Genomic DNA, 19,065 nt, shown 5'->3' on the forward strand with positions numbered 1-19,065 from the left:
GAAAAATAAACACATGGCACCAACCTAAAAAATTTGTGTTAAAGTCCTAAGACTCTGAACCAAGTCAGCATGTTGGGCAAATAACAAAATCCACGATGCTTCTATTGAGAGTGTAAAATGTTTTATTGGTAAATAGTCAGAGACTGTTTGCATATCTAGGTGTAGTAGAACACAGCCCTGTTGGGAATACATGTAATAACAGCAACGACTGGCTGTTCAACACCCTTTAGTACATACCCACCACGTGCCAGGGATTATGCGTGAGACACATTCCACCCTTAAGGAGTTCCCGGGTTTGGAGTGATAGTACATCTTTGCAACTCAAGTCACATCGCACTAGAATTTGCATCAAGACATTTGACAACTCCCTTTTGTCACAGCATTCTACTACATCACACTCAGAGGCACAATGCTCCTGATCTATACCTGAAACGTGCTTTTCTACAGGTCTCAAATGAAAGTAACACTGTCCTGTGATTACATCAAGAGTGTATTTTTTTAGAATGTCTTCCAGCTACGGGTATCTATGGCTGGTTCTCAGACTCAAATCCCAATCCACAACATGTAAGTCTTATTGAATACAAGTTGCTTGCCCTATTCTGTTGTGCTACATAAAATGCAACAAGCCTTTAAAGAAATAACTTTCTTAGGAGCCATCCTACTATTTGATATCCACAGGTGGCAGGAAATTTACAGGAAAACCAAGCAAAAACCATTTCCATAACTTTACAGAACTACAGCATGCAACTATCACGTCACAGAATCTAACGACCTGGTTGCCCAAAACAGAAGTGGGCAAACTAGAACCTGCTATAAATCACTACTTAAGTGTACATTCAAAGTTTAGATGTACAGATATTCTTCAGCTATTTTCACACTATTTCAATACAACTTCTTTCTTCCTATTACAGAGATGAATATCTACTTTACTATAACCGCATCACGCATAGTGCAGACTTTTAGTATAGACTTCTGGAAACATTTAGAGCCCTATTTATCATTTAAGCAGAAGTGAAAAAAACACTTATCATTACACAGAAACACGTTTGTGATTGTACACAAAACGTTGAAGAAAATCCGTATCTATGAGCTTTCTACCTCTGCTACCTCTGCACATGGATTGTTCAGTGGTCTTACAGTTCGAATAAGCATAATGTGTACAGAAATACCCCGTACCTCACACTGGCATCAAGTTCGTCCATTACAGGAAATAGGCATGGGTGAGTTGGAAGTCAGTGCCCACCGGCTCCTATAATGTGGGAATAAACAAGAGGTTAGACCGTCAAGTAATGCAAGAAAATAAAAGTCCTTGTTAAAGGGAAAATGTCAAACAATCATTGTTTCCTATTTACTCAGACTTTTATTTTACAGAGTATCAGAAAAGTATTTAATAAACAATACTACGGCAAAAAGCTATTGGCATATTGAGGTATGGTACAGCCGAGTTTTGCAGAAGTTTCTTTACGTGTTACTAATCTGGAGATTAAAACATACAGGTACTTTTTTTTACTCTGTGTTAATCAGTTTATTTGTTATTTTTTGCTCTTCTTGGAAACATAGCTTATTTATATACATATGGTCTACATTAGAACACTAGCTAGTGAAAATAGGTACGTACATTGTTGTGATTAAAATAATACGTTGCCTAAAATGGTCAGTCATTTTGTTTCCTACTATGAGGATTTTCAGGGTTTTATTTTTTGTTTACCCTTTTTGAGGGTGGGTAATCACATACCCCTTTGAGAATCTAGCACACTCTTGAGAACTCTCTGCCCAGAAAAACATGGACGTGCCTGAACATACATACACACTTTCTGGGGAGCCCACAATTCCTTGAGGCCCATCCATGAACCCCAGGCTAAGAACTCCCAGTCGAAGGGGAATTAACTATCAAACTACCACAAGTTCCTCTAGCACAGACTTTCAGAAGACCCTACACCCGTTAGCAGACGGACACCTACTGATCTCCACCAAATCGGCCGTCTTAACTGACTGTACAGTTGCATTTTTTCAGAAGAATTTCTATTTTTCATCACATTTGTTCCACAACACAATGAATCAGAGAATGCAGAGGCAGAAGAGCTTGGTCTGTTTCTCCTGGCATTACCCTGAGCAAGTTCCTTTTTCATTCTAAGCTTCATCATCCTCTTCTCAATAAACAGAAAGGATTGGAAGAGATGACCTCTGGGTTCATTTCTTGCTCTGATATTCTATAATTCCGTCTGCTGATTTATTAATCAAATCTAACCAAGAAGAAACTGTAAATCTGTTTACATAACAGAACTATGAACCTCAGCCTGGACCCTTGGATGCTTTGGTCAGGGTGGACCAAACACATATGCCTGGTAGCCAGGAAGAGAATGGCAGACCACCAGATCTGGAAAGGATGTACATCTCTTGGGGTTTTTCAATGTTTGCTCTTTAGAGCCTCTAAGATGAACATGGGTGCCTGTGGGCATTTCTACATCTGTGGCAGGTGTGGAGAAGGCTCAGCCTACAGGACTCTGAACCTAGACTCTGACCTCAAGCAAAGTAGCTTTGTCCACTTCTCTTTTACATTTTGAATATGGAATAATCTTTTATTTGAAATACTTAAGTACAAAGCCCTAACAATCAAAGTGACAAGGTTCCATCCTCTTTTCTCTTCTATCTAAAATCATTCCTGAAGTAACCATATCCAATTCCACTTAAAATGATTGCTCTTTAGCAAGCCAGTGAGACAGCATACATTTTGTTAGCGTTAACAAAAGACACGTTGGTGAATACTGCTTATGTTGATTTACTTAATCACTCACAGTCCACTATTTTCTGCAGTGTTCACCAGGAATAACTAATCAGAGCCACGATTACAGGGACACCTCTTGCCAGGAAGATCATCTAGAGTGAGAGGGGTATGCAAGGAACCAGTGCTTTTATCTTGCATACTCACATTTCTAGCTCCTTAACACTACCTAGTTAATTAAAAACAATCAACTGAGCACATCTCCTATGCTCAAGTACAAGCTCTGTCACTTCTAAAAGTTGTCAATTTGGAATTCAGTTAGACACTGTGTGTGCGTATATGCACACATGAGTGTGCGTGTGTTTTAGTGATAGTCATGCTATACCCTACCACCTGGATAAAGGGACAAGGAGTGATACCCTCCATATTGGTCTTCTTCAGAGAAACAGTCCTAGATAATTATAACCAGAAAAAGAACATAGCAAGTCCTGGAAAAGAGGTGAAGGACGGAGTCAAATAAACCCTTCTACCACGTGAGGTACAAATGAAGGTCTCGGTATTCTCTCAGGGCTAGGACAAGCTCAAGTCACTGGAATTATTCAAAACATATTTCCTGACACAAAAGTAAAGTCACAGTAACATACAACTCTGTCAGACTCGTTGGAGCTTCTTCTCCTTGATGAATACATTCAGACTCTGATCTTTCCTTAAAAAGGGAGAAGGAAGAGGAAGAGATCATCTTATTATGCCACCCAAGGCTTCTTCCAACCCCTAGTTTTCTAGCTTGCACGTTTTAAATACCTAAAGGGCAAGTACTTACCCAAAAGGTAAGTACATCCCATCTTTAACCTTGTTCTTTGATGCAGAATACTCTGAAAGATTGTTGTGGAATCGTCGTTAACGGTTAACAGAAGGTGTGTGGCTGCATCTCGATTATAAAAAGTGTGAGCATAGTACTCATTTGCAAATTGTCCCCACCTATTCAAGTCGAATATCAATGTCGTTTGGTACAGGGCCAACATCTGCCAACCTGGAGCTATGTCATAACCTCAGCTTGCTTTGCTGCACTTTGTTTTGTTTTGTTTTTTCTTTAGTTTTGGCTGCATAATGGATATTCATGCATAACTGTGCATGAATTGACCACGTTTCTTTATAGAGTATGCCTACATGGGTTAAATTTCTACATCAAAGGGCATTATTTCAATACCTTTGTTTTGGACAAGTGTCAGTAGTAAGTAAAACATTATTTACCTAAATTGCCAAATTGAGGGTGGAAGTCTGACATATAGAAAGAGCACTGGACCAGGAATTACTGGGCCTGGGTTCACAGCCCCACCCTGTTAACTCAAGGTTTCTATTCTTAAGCAGGTGTGGGGGAGGAAAAATAATTTTCTCTCTACCCTTATAAGCTCTTGGCCGAGAACCCCCTGTAATAAAAGACAGATAAACGGAAAAAGACAAACAAGTTTAACAACATGTATACCTCCTGTATACATGGGAGAGACCCAAGAAAACTGAGTAACTCTTCAAAATGCCCAAGCCACCACCTTAAAAATGATGTCCAGCTAAAGACAAAAGAAGATGGCAGAGGGCTAAGATAGTTATGGGGAGTTACCAGGAAAAGCACAGCAAACAAGGGTAAGGTCGTTAGGCAGATTAAGTCATTGCCTTCTCTACTGATAAGAGTTTTAAGAGATTTAGAGTCATTCTTCTCTTCCTGGTACCAAGAGAAACAAATGGAGATTTCCCTTATAAATGTAGATGTTTCTTACAAAGGGTAATTTCTATGCAGTTTTCAGAGCTTTTCCTATGTCTGCTGTTTCTTAAGAATAATCAGCCTAAAATAACCCTTATGCCAAAGAGACATATTTTGGTTGCAAATTCTGCTCCCTTTCACAAGCCTGTTCACCAATCTGAGTCTCAATTTCTCCAACTGTAGAATGGACTGGGCTAGAGGATGTTGGGCAGGGTAAACAAAGGAAGAAATTTCAATTACAGCTTCACAGAAGTTAAAGGAAATTTCAAAGAGCTGAGTTTCTCATCATTGGAGGCATTTAGGCAGCATGTGGGTAACTGTTTAAGGACGGCTATCTAAATGAGACGTGTGATTTTGGTGACTGCTGGGGATTCTTCCAATGCTAAAATTGGAGGACTGTGATAATCCTGTTATCTCTGCCTCCCATATTCCCAGAAAAAAAAGAAAAGGTTTTTGAATCCTTTTATAATTTTAAAAAAGGATGAATGCTCAATTCACATATACTATTTCAAACAGGCACGATCACAGACATTTTTGAGCAGGTGAGACAAAAATAAGAGCAATGTAATAGGAAATCAAATAAGTCCAGATACTTATGAAGCATTAGGTATTCAAATGCTTCTCATAGGTCTCACTCATTACCTCATTGCTAACCCACTCCTGGCCACATGCATGAAAACACACAATCTCATCAGGATCAAACAAACAAGCATCCCCAAACCGTCTTTTACATCCCATGGTGACCACGATTTCCTAATAAACTTCACTGTGAAAACAACATTTGGATCACCTGAAAAATTACAACTGTGGAAATCCTCACTAAAAGGAAGAAAAAAATTCATTCCTCTCCTTGGTTATTTACTTGGACTTTGTTTTTTAGAAAATATTTGGCAATTATAGAATGCTGCCTCAGCAATGTTTTTCTGTTTTTGTTTTTAACCTATGTGAAAAATGACATAAATGGAGCCATTTCGAAATGGAGTCGGAGCTGCCATTCTAGAGGAATGTCTTGATCCTTCAACCTTTAGACTGTAGACAAAAAGGAGTACTATGAAAAGTAACCTCACAGGGTGATCTGATCATAAATTCCTAACTAAGTAGGTCATGGTGCGTAGTCACACCCGAAGCACACAACTTCTTTACTAAAAGGCTTATCTTTGACTTAAGCCAGTCCTGTCCATTGTTTCTGTGCATCTACTGTGTTTCCGCCAAAATAAGACCTAGCCGGACCATCATCTCTAATGCGTCTTTTGGAGCAAAAATTAATATAAGACCTGATATTATATTATATTATATTATATATTATACCCAGTATTACTATATTATGTTATATTATATTATATTACATTACATTACATTGTATTATATTATTATACAGTGGTACCTCGGTTTTCGAAAGTCTCTGTTATGAACATTTTGGTTTACGAACGCCGTAAATTTTATGGATCTATGGTATCATTAGATAGTAAAATTCATGCTAAATTTTCAGTTCTAGGGTTTGATTTTAAAGTCCTGGAACGGATTAATCCATTTTGCACTACTTTTTATGGGGAAACCGTGTCTCGGTTTTCGAACATTTCAGAACTCAAACGGTCTTCCAGAATGGATTATGTTCGAACACCGAGGTACCACTATACCCGGTATTATTGTATTGTATTGTATTGTATTGTACTGTACTGTACTATACTATATTATTCCCGGTAATATATTATATTAAAATAAGACCAGGTCTTATGTTAATTTTTGCTCCAAAAGAATGCATTAGAGCTGATGGTCTGGCTAGGTCTTATTTTCGAGGAAACACGATAGGTTAACACACCTCTGAAATGTCTCTTTTCAGACCCCTCAGAAGAGAAACCATCCTCAAAAGAGCACATAATCTTGTTAATTCTCCTGCAATCTAATCTCACTTTGTTTCCTCCCACCTTCACGTAATCTTCCTTACATTATGTCCCTTAATTCCAAATGCATAAAATAAGCTGCAAACTGTCATTCTAAGCTCGTCTGTTGAGATCTTGCTTCCAGGCATAGCCTCTGTTTCGCTCAAGTACATTTTTTCAAAAAATTCTCTACAGTTTTGGACATTCTTACGTCAACAAGACTGTTTTTATTGGGCCAGATCCTTGGACTGGGCCAAACCAACATTGTCTTACAAACAATTGCAGGAAAGTAGACATAAGGACTGATCATTATGGACTCTCTCTACCTAAAGATAGAGCCAGTAACCAATAATGTATAGCAAGAATAGCTCAGTTTATCAGCAACGATAGGAATTCTTTCTTTTTTATGTTATCATTCCTCTTCTTTTCTATGCCTTCACCCTGTAATTGGGACACTGTTTGGGTTTCTGCCTAAATCTGTGCTCCGCTAGTCGCAATTCTTTGACCCCAAATAAACACTTGTTGCCTCTCATTTTGGCTTTTTAATTTTGGTTAATACTTTAATCAGTTGATACATACTCTTTAAAAGAATTATTCCCTGTAAATTACCCCAGAAAAAAATCATATTATTTGTTTATTTATATAGACATCTAAATGGTAGTGTACAAGTGAAAATGTGTGTAAACCATTTAAAAAAGAAAAAAAGAGCCTGCGTTCCAGAAGCTGGACCTTCCTTTGCCAAGTATCTCTTTCTAGAGGTGGTAGTCAAAATGCCATTTGTGCTAAATCATCTAGAAAGATTTAGTCCTGAATAAAAGCTTCTAGCCATTTTATTTCCATAAAATCCACATAGATGTCAATTCAGTTACCCTTAAGGGGCGACCAGGCTGACATGTTCAATTAAGATGCAAAAATGGCTTTTAACTTGTTTCAAAATAACTACGAAATTATTCTTCCTGGGTTATATATATATATATATATATATATATTTCTCAGCTAGGAAGTTAGCCCCTTTATCAAAAAAAAACACAACAAAACAAAAACAGAAACAACAGACCTGATATTTAAAACAGCCCTTAACCAATGAAAGAATATTAAACAGGCATAAACAGACATACCCAATCTATCCTTCAAAGAGTGTGACCTGGGTTGTGAGGTTACAAGAAACCAGATCCAGTGACGTATGGCTCTGGATATTTCATGAAGGAAAAAAGAACATTCAGGGGGCATTTATTCATGTATTTACTTTTTTGATCACTTGATTAATGTCTTAGTCCGAATTTGGCCACAGGTTCTATGAGGAAGGAGACACAGTATGTGATCAGTATCTGTTAAATGACTAGCATGACATAACATGGAAGTTCTATTTGACAATGAGAGAAGGAATTAGCTTTGTTGTGTCTCCAAACGAGAGACAAGCGTAGGTCTCAAGAGTTTGAGATTCACTATGAGGTGGATGCCCCCACAGCACAGCCGTCCAATTATTGACCTGTGTGCCTTGGCAAGCGACAATGTCCACTTCAGTGGGAGGCTCAAATAGAAGCCAGAAAACCATCGGACAGTCACGTTTGAGGGGAGGAAGCAAGTCTTGGATGATTCCGAGTTTGATGAAATCCAGGAATGCAATGAGAGCAGAACTAAATTCAGAGGCTGTTTAGTTCTCAAGTTTAAGCATGCATAAGAACCACCCTGAGGCTTGTTACAACGCAGCGGCTGGGCCCCACCCCCCAGATTCTGACTCAGTAGGTCTAGAGTGGTGAATTTTCATTTCTAATAAGTTCCCAGGAATTGCTGATGCTGTTGGTGTGGGGACCAGGCTTTAAGGTAAAACATCGATTTCCCTAGTGTGGTTCTCAGGCCACTGAAGGAAGCACGTGACAGTGGGTTGTAGGTGGGGCGTTCATACTATCGGAGATGAAAAATGTGTGCTCTTTTCACTTTCTATTTTATTCACAGTTACTTATGTTGAAGAAAAGGCCTCACATAAATGTTAGCTGATCTTTGAATCCTTCCTGGTATTTGTTAATCTCTCTTTTCATAATAAAGAACAGGTCTCAGGCTCACAGTCTTTGGTGAGAAACACTGCTGTCTTACTGGGGTCTCCCCAAGAAGATCTTGAAACATTATTGTCTTACTGGGGTCTCCCCAAGAAGCAGATCTTGAGGAGAGGATTAAATAAGTGCACACAGTTTATTTAGCTGGCTGAGGGGTAATGTAATGATACAGGGAAGGGAATGAAAGGCAGCCAACGAGGAATGTGTTAAGCCACTGAAGCTTAATCCAGAAGGGAAGGGAAATGGTGTAAAACATATGGCCAGCATTATGGTGGACCAGTGGGGAGGGAATTGGGGTACTGATACTCCCACACTTATCATTTATTAGTTAAGTGCTGTCCGCAGGGAGACCCAGAGCCCCAAGCACCTCCAGCTCACTGTGCTTATGAGCAAAACAGTCAATTCCAGCAGAGTGAGGACAGTCCCCTAAAAATGATGTGGGTTCACCATCGAAGTCGGGATGGCGTACAGAGATATGGTGAGGGGATCTGCAAGAAAATGGGAGGGACAGCGACAGTGTCTGCTCCCACTACCGGAACTAAAAGCTGAGACACTGTTTTGTGTGTGTTGCATTTGTTTGTGCAATTACCTTCTATTTCTTGCAGTTGGTACTGGTTTCCACTTACATTTTTGTTTCTTTGGAAAATAAAACAAATTTATTTAAGGAAAACTAATTGATCTAAAGAAAAGTGCTAGGCAGATAATGCTCCAGATGGCACGAGAAGGTGGCAAGAATTACAAAGGCAGTACTCAAAAGATTGGAGTTTGGGAAACACTGGCATAGTGGTTTAAAGCAGAGGTTGGCACATTTTTTTATGCAAAGGACCATTTCGCAAATATTGTAGGCTTTTCGGCGCATAAGGTCATTATCACAACTACTCTAATCTGCTGTTGTAGTGTGCAAACAGGCACAGACAATATGTAAATGAATGAGCATGGCTGCTTTCCAATAAAATGTATTTATGGGCACTGATTTGAATTTCATATCATTTTCACTTGTCACAAAATAATATTCTTTCGATTTTTTTCAACAATTAAAATATGTAAAAACTCAGCTCCCAGGCCATACAAAACCAGGCAGCTGATCAGATAGTTTGCCAGCCCCTGATTCAAAGCACAGCCTTGGAATCAGTCCTAGTTTTATCAAATACCAGTATGTCTTAGAACAAATTACTTACTTTTCTTAGCCTCAGTGGCCTCATCTGTATAATGGGGATAAGCATAATGCTAATCTGAAAAGGTTATGGCAAAAAATAAATGAAATGAATAATTACAAAGCAGGTGTACAGTGAGTTCACGATATAATGTTGGCCCGCTATTGTAACAAGGTGGTCTCCAGCGTGGCAGTGCCCCAGTCCTTGGAGGCTGGACATTTCCTACTCTGCTTCTCTACAGAGGCAGTAATATAGCTGGGGGCTGAGCTCCCCTACTCTTGGATGTGGTTACAGAAATTATTCCTCTTCTCTATAGGAGAGGCCCCTGAAAGCTGAGCCTGAGAATTCCCAAAGGGTTTAGTCACCACTGATTTCACGGGCCTAGAATTGGGGGCAGGTCAAGCCAAACTTGCATTCTATCTAAACTGTTTTCAAAATGAGTGTTTTGAACCTTGCAGCAATATGCTGCAGACAACAGTGATTCTCAAACATTAGAATACCTAAAAATCACTTGCAAAACTGCAGATTTGGTGGCTTCACTCGAAGCCTCTCTCAATTGGTAGGCCCAGGTATCTGCATTTTAACAAAGAAATGTCCCGGTGATTCTGGTAGAGATCGTTCATGGAGAGCAGTTTGGGAAACACTGTGAGAATGGAGCACAACCCACACAGGTGAGCACATCCTTCTGAAATCCTCTTTGATAGTTTTTCCATATCTGTTTAAATGCTTCTTTGGCTGAAAGACCTGGATTACAGTATTTTCTGTGCATGCTAAGGGAAAAAAGTCTCTGCCAGCATTCTACCTCTTCTGTCCTCACTCTTCTCTTTCTTCTGAGCCTCCTGGATTAGAAAACAGTTTATACAGAACTCTCTATCTCAGATATCATGTGCTGATTATCAGATCCAATTAAGCATCCCCATGCAATCTTGAAGGACATGGACTATTTACAGCTTAGATGGAAATTCTGGAGCAGAATCTGCATCTTTACTGGATTAATAAGATGTCACCTCCCAAAAGGCTGCTGTCCAAAATCTCCTTCCAATAGTTCCTAAACAAACCCCTCAGGAAAAAGATAAACCTATACCCATAAATTTTAGAGGGACCCATTTAACACAGAAGAGAAGAATCCCGAAGAGGAAGCAGGAGAGGAATAATGACACATTTCTATAACTGATATTTTTTGAACACATACTAAGTATCAAACTTACCACATGTGTTACCTCATTTCATCTTCACATCACGCTATGGAGTATTGCAATTGTCCCCACTTCACAAATGAAGAAACTGAGGCACAGAAAGGAGACACCATGCAAAGCCACTGTCAAGCGGGGTCTCTGGTCCCGCTCCCCGCACAAGAACGCAGGATACGGTGAGGCCAAAAAGGAACACCCACGGAGCCATGGGTAGGGGTTTCATTCCCCTATATTCACGATGGCGGCTGATGAAGACACAAAAGCAAACATCCGCCAGTAGAATGGTCTTCCTGCAACCCAGTCTCACTGGCGGCCGGGCGAGACACAGGAGGTAGGATCAACATGATCCGCAATCCACCGCCTGCTTCTCTGCCAACCAACCAACTCCCTTGCCTACTGCAATCTGCGCTTGTCTGCCAGCCAACCAACCAACCCTTCACTAACTGCAATCCACACTTGCTAGCTCAGCCACGGCAGTTATATCAGTGGCTAATGGCCAACTGGTTACAGCTGATGGTCAACTAGTCACAGCTGATGGCCATCTACTACCTGAGCCAGCACCTTTCCACGTGAGGCTGAGAGCCTGGAAACTGCTCTCTGGGACTCTGTCCCCACAGCCACACTGCAGTGTTTTCAGATCCCAGACCCTTAACTACTAAGTTATCTCATAAAGGATCCATATCTCAATAGTCCCCCATCTCAACTTTTCCAGCACAATTTTATTAACTAGATATTTATGGAGCTCCTTAAAGCCTACAGAATGTCTGCTGGCACTTTTTACCAAGGCCCGACTTTCCTTTAAGCACCATGTGACTCTGAGTTCCTCATTTTGCTTCTATAAGCCCCAGGTCTCCAGCTGTTCAATGTGGTGAAGCTAGCCAGCCCACCTGTCTTGCAGATTTGCTACTACTCATGAAGTTCAAATAAGGTAACATATGGGAAGTCCTGCAAACATTGTAAAAAATTATCTGAAATGGTAATTTCCCAGTTTGTCATTTCCATAAATTCCTTTTAAACGTTGAAAAGGAAGAAAGAGTATATTAGTTTTGCAAAATGATCTATGTCAAAAATCAGATTTTCCAGATATCTAGGGAGGTTGTAAAGTACCAAATCTGCAGCTCTTTGCAGAGCAAGGGAAACACTATTTCTGCTTGAAAAATGAACTATTTATCATGGATCAAGGTAATGGAAATTTCAGGAGCTTGAGAATCAGATCACCTGGTGCTGATCATTACCCTGCCACTAACTGACCTTGAATGAATCTTTCTCTCTCCCCTTCCAGGAGGTACAATGCTACTCGGTGGCTGAAAAAGTGATTTGGGGAATCAGACTGCCAGTGTAAAATGCCAGCTCCGTCGCCTACTTCCTCAGGAGGTGGTGACCTTGGGCAAGTCAGGTCAACTGTCTTGGTTGCAGTTTCCCAATTACAAAAACGAGAATAAGAAACAGAAACATACTTTGAAATCATCCCCAAAATGGATTGATGATTGGATAGAGAGGTGGATAAAGCAAGTTAGTAAAATATTAATTGTAGAACAAGTCAGAGTAGTGTGCGGTGAGTCAGAGACCTGACATGAATGAGCAGAATGAGAAGCCAGGCCACATGACATAGAATCCCAGTGGACAGAGAGGAACCAGGATGCAGCCATATACGCATCAGAAACCAAGAGGTACCGTATGCATGAATGGAAACAGCAGGACCCTACGCAGGAATGCCGAACATGGTGGTGGTGATGATGGGGTGACCCCGAAAAGAAAGTAGATGCCAAATCCATGTGTTTCTCTATCAAACGTCCCTTTGGTAGGAGAAAAGCACTGGATTTGGAGTCAAACCTGAAATCAAATCCTGTCTCTGCCACACTAGTTTTGTGATAACAGGAGACCTTCATTCGACTGTCCACTAGAGCACCTGTATTGGAAATATCTACAACGACAAAAGCGAGCCCCATGGCGACTATGCTTCCGCTCTGACCTCTTGGTCATAAATAATTGGGCCAATCAGATTTTCTTTCTTGAGAATTTGAACAGAGAAATAACACCCTCTTGGGAATGTGTCACATTAATGGCTGAGCAATGGGGTGAAGATCGTGAACTCCTGGCACTAAGTTCTCTGGAGATGACCTGGTTCCCATCCATCCTGCGGGACAGTTCCTTGAATCCATAACAAAAGCCACATTATCATTCCAATAAATTCCAACTTTTGCTTACACAAGCCAGTATTGACTTCCATTATGCGTAAGCAAAAATATATACTTACTAATACAATTAGTCCTCTAACTAATACAAGAATTTTGTTAAAGTTTCCAGGCCTTGGTTTCCTCATCTATAAATATGAGAAACACCCCTTCTCTCGGGGTGTTTATTTGATATAAAAATCAAAAAAGACCATAGTGAGTAGCAAATATTCAATGAACGTCACTTAAATTGGATCTCAGTTTCAGAACCTCTAGATCTTTCTGAGCAAGTACTTGGCGTCCCTCTGTCTACGTGGAGGACATGTGGTCCCACGAAAAAGAAACAGATGCTGACAGTCAAGAAGGAAGAGGCTGACTGCGAAATGGGGTCTTAAAAGAAACTTCTTCTGATTCAGATTTTAAAAGTTTAACATAAATTTTCTGACTTGAGTTTTTGTTGGGTTTCTTCATGGTGCTAAGACTGATTTGAAAGAGAAAGAACTCCAAAGCACCCACACAGGAAACAAAAGCTGGATGGACAGGTAACATACCATTCTTAATCTCAGAGGAACAAGTCAGAATTTATCTGGCAGTAAACAAGATATTAAAGGACTTTTAATTTGGATTTTCCTGTGAGTAATGAGGGATTTTATCTTCCAAATTGAAGTAGCAGTGGGGGTGGGTGGAGGTAGGGACCATGAAAAGATCTAAGATCAGAATTAATCCAATTTAGAAGCACCACGGCTGAACAAAGGCTGAGGCTTTTCTGAAATTCAAAATGAGAGGCCAAGCTTAGATGCTTAGTGCGAGATGTCCACTAGTCCCTAGCAGTTATTATTCTTTCAATCTTGATCTATCCATTGATTTTCATAAATCCAAATAATTTTATCTTAGAAATACATTTAAAAAAAAAAACAACTCAGGTGGATGGGTTGTGAGCTTTACTTAGTTAGTTAGGACTTAACCACGTGGTTCTCACATTGTGGTCCCTGGACCAACAGCATCAATATCACCTGGGAACCTGTTAGAACTACACATTCTCAGACGCCAACCCAGAAGCACCGAATCAGGAACTCTGGAGGTAGGGAACAGCAGCATGCGTTTTAACAGGTCCTATGGATGATTCTGATGCTTTCCAAAGTTTGAGAACTACTGTCCTCTTAACCAATCTCTAAGACTCACAAAACCAAGGCTCTACTCTATCTATTCACTGGCGGCAACCAGACCTGCGGATGTGTTGATATAGGGTCTTGCAGGAAATAGTCAACTTTCTGAAGGCTTGCCTTCAATTTTCAAGCTCAATAGTAATTGGTAAGGTAGTCATTCTTACCCTCTCAATAAACCTACTTGACAGTCATTTACATTGCCCTTCTATTTTTCTCTGTCCAAAGGTGTACCACTTTCTACTGCATCTGTAGTATAAAAACAGCATGCAGAATAGAAGAATGAAAAGGGCAAGACAAGAATATGTAAAGAGGGAACTGATAAATATATGGCAACTTTCATTTTGGTGATAGAAGAGACATCTCAAGTTTAGATGATGGGCAAGGCTTAATGGTCAAAGAAATGTCTCATTCATTGTTTGCTCCTTTTAGCCATCCTTCCTTTCCCCTGAGTCCTTCTCCCCCAAGTTACCCAACCCAGCCACTGCTGCTCTCACCCTGCACATATGCCCTTGGGGCTATTTCTGAATAACATGAATAACAAAGAGATTGGAGAAGACACAAAAGAGGGAAAGCCCATTATTTCATCTGGACAGCAACTGCCAACCTCACGTCTCTAGCCTTTCTAGAAGCAGACTTGGTTCTACAATTGAACTAGGGGATGTTTCAGATCATTTCCGCCTGTAACATCAAGATGCATTTATGGAAGGTAGTTTTGTGTGGGGCTTCAGAATGCAGACTCTGGCGTCAGACAACACACCAACTAAGCCCAGCTCTAACACAGCACAGCTGAGAGAACATGAGCCATGTCACTCCATCTAAGATTGAGTTAGCTCATCTCTACAATGGGGGGAATAAAAGCATCTCTCTCATAGGATTCTTAATGAAGATTAAATGAGCGTTTAGAACCATGCCTGGCACATATCAAGGGGTGGAGTAATGTGAGCTATCAGGATTATTATTATGTTGTCTCTGAAATGCTTCTCAGCCTTCAGCAGCATCTTGAGCATTTCCAGACATAGCAACAAGGCGATGAGAAACCAGGAGGCATAAAGGTAAATGTGTGAGGGTGGCCAAGTGGGAAGGGGGTGGAAAAGCAGCTAGCAACACAGCAATTCATCTGTGTATTAATATACTTTGTTGTAAGGTATTTCCGTACAAGGCTACAATACTTGTGTTTGAATTACACATACAACAGTCATTTTCAACAGGGGTTGGGGCAGGGCGACTTTGTCCCCCAAAGGGACATTTGATAATGTCTGGAGACATTTTTGGTTGTCACAACTGGCGCTTGCTACTGACATCTAATGGGTGCCAGCGGTGCTGTTAAACTTCCTATGATGCATAGGACAATCCCTCACAACAAAAAATTACCAAGCCCCAAATGTCAAGGCTACAGAGGTTTGAGTAGCCTGAATTATAATGTTGGGTGACGTGATCTCAATAAGACTTGACACATTTTTTCAATTCTCAAACAGGTAATGGTAAGGAAGATTCTGAACTTGAGGGGAAAGTGAGAATGGGTGACCTGTAAGACTCCTTCAACTCTAAGGCATAGTATATGCACTTGACCCTCCACCACAAACCTAGGTCAGCAGTGCATTTCACCCCTTTCCCCTTTGCCTATTTCCTTTCCCTAAAGAAAAACTGAATTTTTTAAAAAGATGGTTAGATATTAGAAGGTAATGCTAAACCATTAGGAGAAATCTCTCTTGCTAAAACAAAGAACACCAATGACAATTAGAGAATTTTAAAGCTGGAAGAAACCTTAGAAACGATTTAGCAGCTAGGTTTTAGTTGAAATTTTTCATCATATTTCACAAATGAAGAAATAGATTCATATAATGCTATAACCATCAGAAGGTCTAAGTTCTTCAAAAAAAACTTATTTCACTTATTAGTCAACAAGTCATAATATCAAGGGTCTCCTTGATATTGGCTTTGCTTTTTTTTTTTTTATTTCCCCAATGATCACAGTCTATATCTGTTCCTATTTCCAGAAATCCCTGAATATGGGTTTCGCCCGATAAGGTAGTGACAGTAGGAAGAAAAAAAACAAAATATAAAAACAAAAAAATTAGACTCAAGAGGTATTGAAGGAAAGCTAATAAAACCTGCCTATTAAGCTGTGATCACTACTGACGAAGGAAGAGAAGAAATAAAAAGATGACTTCAGTTTCCAGCCAAGTAACTCAGAACATGGTGGTGGTTCATAAACAAATGGGAAAATCAGGAGGTGGTTTAGGGTAGCAGGTTGCTTAGGTTGGGTATCAGGTGCCATTCTTTGCGGGAAAGAAATGAGGGGATGAACAGTGCCAGGGAGGTCCTGGAGAACTCAAGTGGAAGAAAACACATTTAAATTGTTGGCCACTGTGGCCCATAGAGGGACCAGCTTCAGGAGTAAAATTCAGATAACTCAGAAGAACCAAAAGCACCACTGTTCTCTGCACCCAGGGACCTCCGCCTGCTCAACGGGGGCTGGGTTGGACAGTCCCTAAAGCTCCAGTTAGCTCTGTTGTGCTCCAGTTAAATGATGACCTGCTCAGCTGTAGAGTAATAATTATAATAAAGATGTTTCCCAAAGGGGGAAATTATGCAAACACAAGAGAGAATTTAGGGTCAGGGTGCACGGGAAAAATAAAGATAAGATTAAAAAAATGACTTATTTTTAGAGAATGCTGCAAATCCTCTACTCTAATAATTTTTTCCACACTCATCACTACCTAGGTGAGAGCTACTCCTCAGAATTCCACGAGTTTTGTCCCGTCCTGACTTTTCCTGTGATTCTAGGGCACTGCATCAATCACCAGTGTCCTTTTCCTTTACTACCTGTGCTCACCAGCAGCTCCCAGCAACTTCTCCCTCATCACGGATGGTGAAGTTGGACACAGGAGACCAGGAAAATACCACCCACAGACCCCCAGAGTTACCCACAGTTTTATGACTTGGGCCATCCACCCATCAATATCAATACAAAGAAGGCAAACCTGCCTCAGTGTTGTTCCATCAAAAGCCACCTTTGGTTCATGCCAAATCTGTAAGAAACATTTTTTGTTCATTTTAATGGGCCAAATGGAAAACCAAGCCAACAGTTTTTCTTAACACTGAACTCTAGAAAGATGAGCTGGTGCCCATGACTTCGCCACCTCTGCCAGCCACCACTTCCCTGTATCAACAGCAGAGTGCCACACACTGGGTAGCAAGCTGAGAGGAAATGCATCTTAAATTGGGATTGGGATTCTGTGAAAGACAACTGCAGGGCGCTAGTACTGGCAGTGACCGTGAACGCTTCATGCAGCACAACGTACTCACACACTCACGGTCACTCACACACACAGCCAGCTAGACACTTGGACATGCATATCTTGTGTCACACACACACACACACACAGAACCCTCTCTCCTTACACATCCAGGACCATCCATGCAATCCACACACGTATCTGGTTACACACAGGTTATAGATGCACACCCTATGTCTCTCTCTCTCTCTCTCTCTCTCTCTCTCTCTCTCTCTCTCTCTCTCTCTCTCTCTCTCTCTCTCTCTCTCTCTCTCTCTCTCTCTCTCAGACACACACACACACACACACACACACACACACACACACCCTTACATACACAATCTCCTATAGTCAGTGACCACACAAGCAGTTTCACAAGTACTTACGTACACTAGTGCAGGGCACTAGCCCCAACCCTACAGTGGTCCCACGCTGGAGACATGTCCTACACAACCAGCCAGCCCACCTACCCCGAGTCTCCGCGCAGCCCATCTCTGCGGCAAAGCTCAGGCTCTGGACCAGAGTCCCCAAGCCCCTCGCCGGGTCGTGGCCCCGCCCCCGCTGCGTCCCCACCCGCACACGTGGGCTCCGGGCTCCTGACCTCCGCGCACCCACCGCACCTACCCGCTGCCTGAGAGGGATCGAGGCGCCCTGGATGACTGGAGCGGCCACCTCTAGCCGAGGAGCCGAGCTTCTGCCGCCGCCGCCGCCGCCGCTGCGCTCCCAGCCACTGCCTGCGCCCTCCCCGCCGCCCCCTCGGGTGCCGGCTCCAGCCCCCGCGCTAGGAGGCCGGCAGGCTCCAGGCGTGGGCCCCGGGCTACCGGCAGCAGGACCCCTGCCCCGGCTCACCTGAGCGTGCCGCACATCGTCCTCCTCCGTAGCTGGCCGAGCTGGGCTCCACGGGCTCTACAGCCCTAGCCCCCGTGGTGCCCCTGCCTCCCTCACCGGGCGTCGGGCACAGCGGGGGCACGGCACGGCGGCCCCACTCACAGGGGAGTGGGCGCACAGGCAGGCGGAAACGACCTCACCCCTCAGGGCTGGCCAGCATCCGCCTTCCCTGGCGGGAATGCTGCCCTGGGCTCACTGGCGGCTCCTGGGTGACCTTGGGCAAGTTGGTTAACCTCTCTGAGTGCTTATTTCCTTTACTGAAAGATAATAAATAATGAAAGCTGAAAGCGCTTGTGATGCGTGTGCCAGGGGAAAATCCTAGCCCTGTATGGCTTACTTCCTTATGCCTCTGACTGCCAGGGCAGGGTTACTTTGGGAGCAGGGTTCAGAGTGGTCCCTTAGAAGGTGCCTTAGAATGTTTTCCAGAGGCAATGTTTCATTTGCCTCAAGCCTTCATAAGTGATCCTGCCAATATTCGTTAGTCCACTATTTGCTTCCCATATCTGAAGGTAGCGTTTCTCTCAGCTCTGTCCACTTGCGAACTTGAGCATGGGATTAGACTGGAGCCAAGGCTCAGTGCTCCCATCTGTAAAATGGGGACCATAAAGTCACAGTTGTATTGAGACCAAAGCTCCTGCCTTTGTGTCACTTAGTAGTGCTTGTGATATCTGTGAGGAACTGTGACAGAGTGCAAAACACTTTTCCTCAACACATCTGACAAAGGCCTCAAATTCCAGGTCTTGACAAAACAGGTCAAGACTTAAGTCATGTTGGGAAGGCAGGTGAGGGGGCCAACGGGC

At 42.0% G+C, this 19,065-nt stretch overlaps 1 protein-coding gene across 1 annotated transcript in view; it reads right to left on the minus strand.

Moving 5' to 3' along the window:
• The window catches only part of HTR4 (5-hydroxytryptamine receptor 4), a 124,488-nt gene extending 106,443 nt beyond the window's left edge, over positions 1–18,045 (minus strand). Inside the window, exons 1-2 of the mRNA XM_033095699.1 lie at positions 18,002–18,045; positions 1,177–1,249 (exon numbers count right to left, since the gene is read on the minus strand). Of these exons, the coding sequence (XP_032951590.1) occupies positions 1,177–1,202 (26 nt within the window). The 5' untranslated portion in view covers positions 1,203–1,249; positions 18,002–18,045. The remainder of the gene's footprint in view (positions 1–1,176; positions 1,250–18,001) is intronic.
• Positions 18,046–19,065: the final 1,020 nt, after the last annotated feature.

This window comes from Rhinolophus ferrumequinum, chromosome 24, assembly GCF_004115265.2.
Source record: "Rhinolophus ferrumequinum isolate MPI-CBG mRhiFer1 chromosome 24, mRhiFer1_v1.p, whole genome shotgun sequence".
Classification (NCBI taxonomy): domain Eukaryota; kingdom Metazoa; phylum Chordata; class Mammalia; order Chiroptera; family Rhinolophidae; genus Rhinolophus; species Rhinolophus ferrumequinum.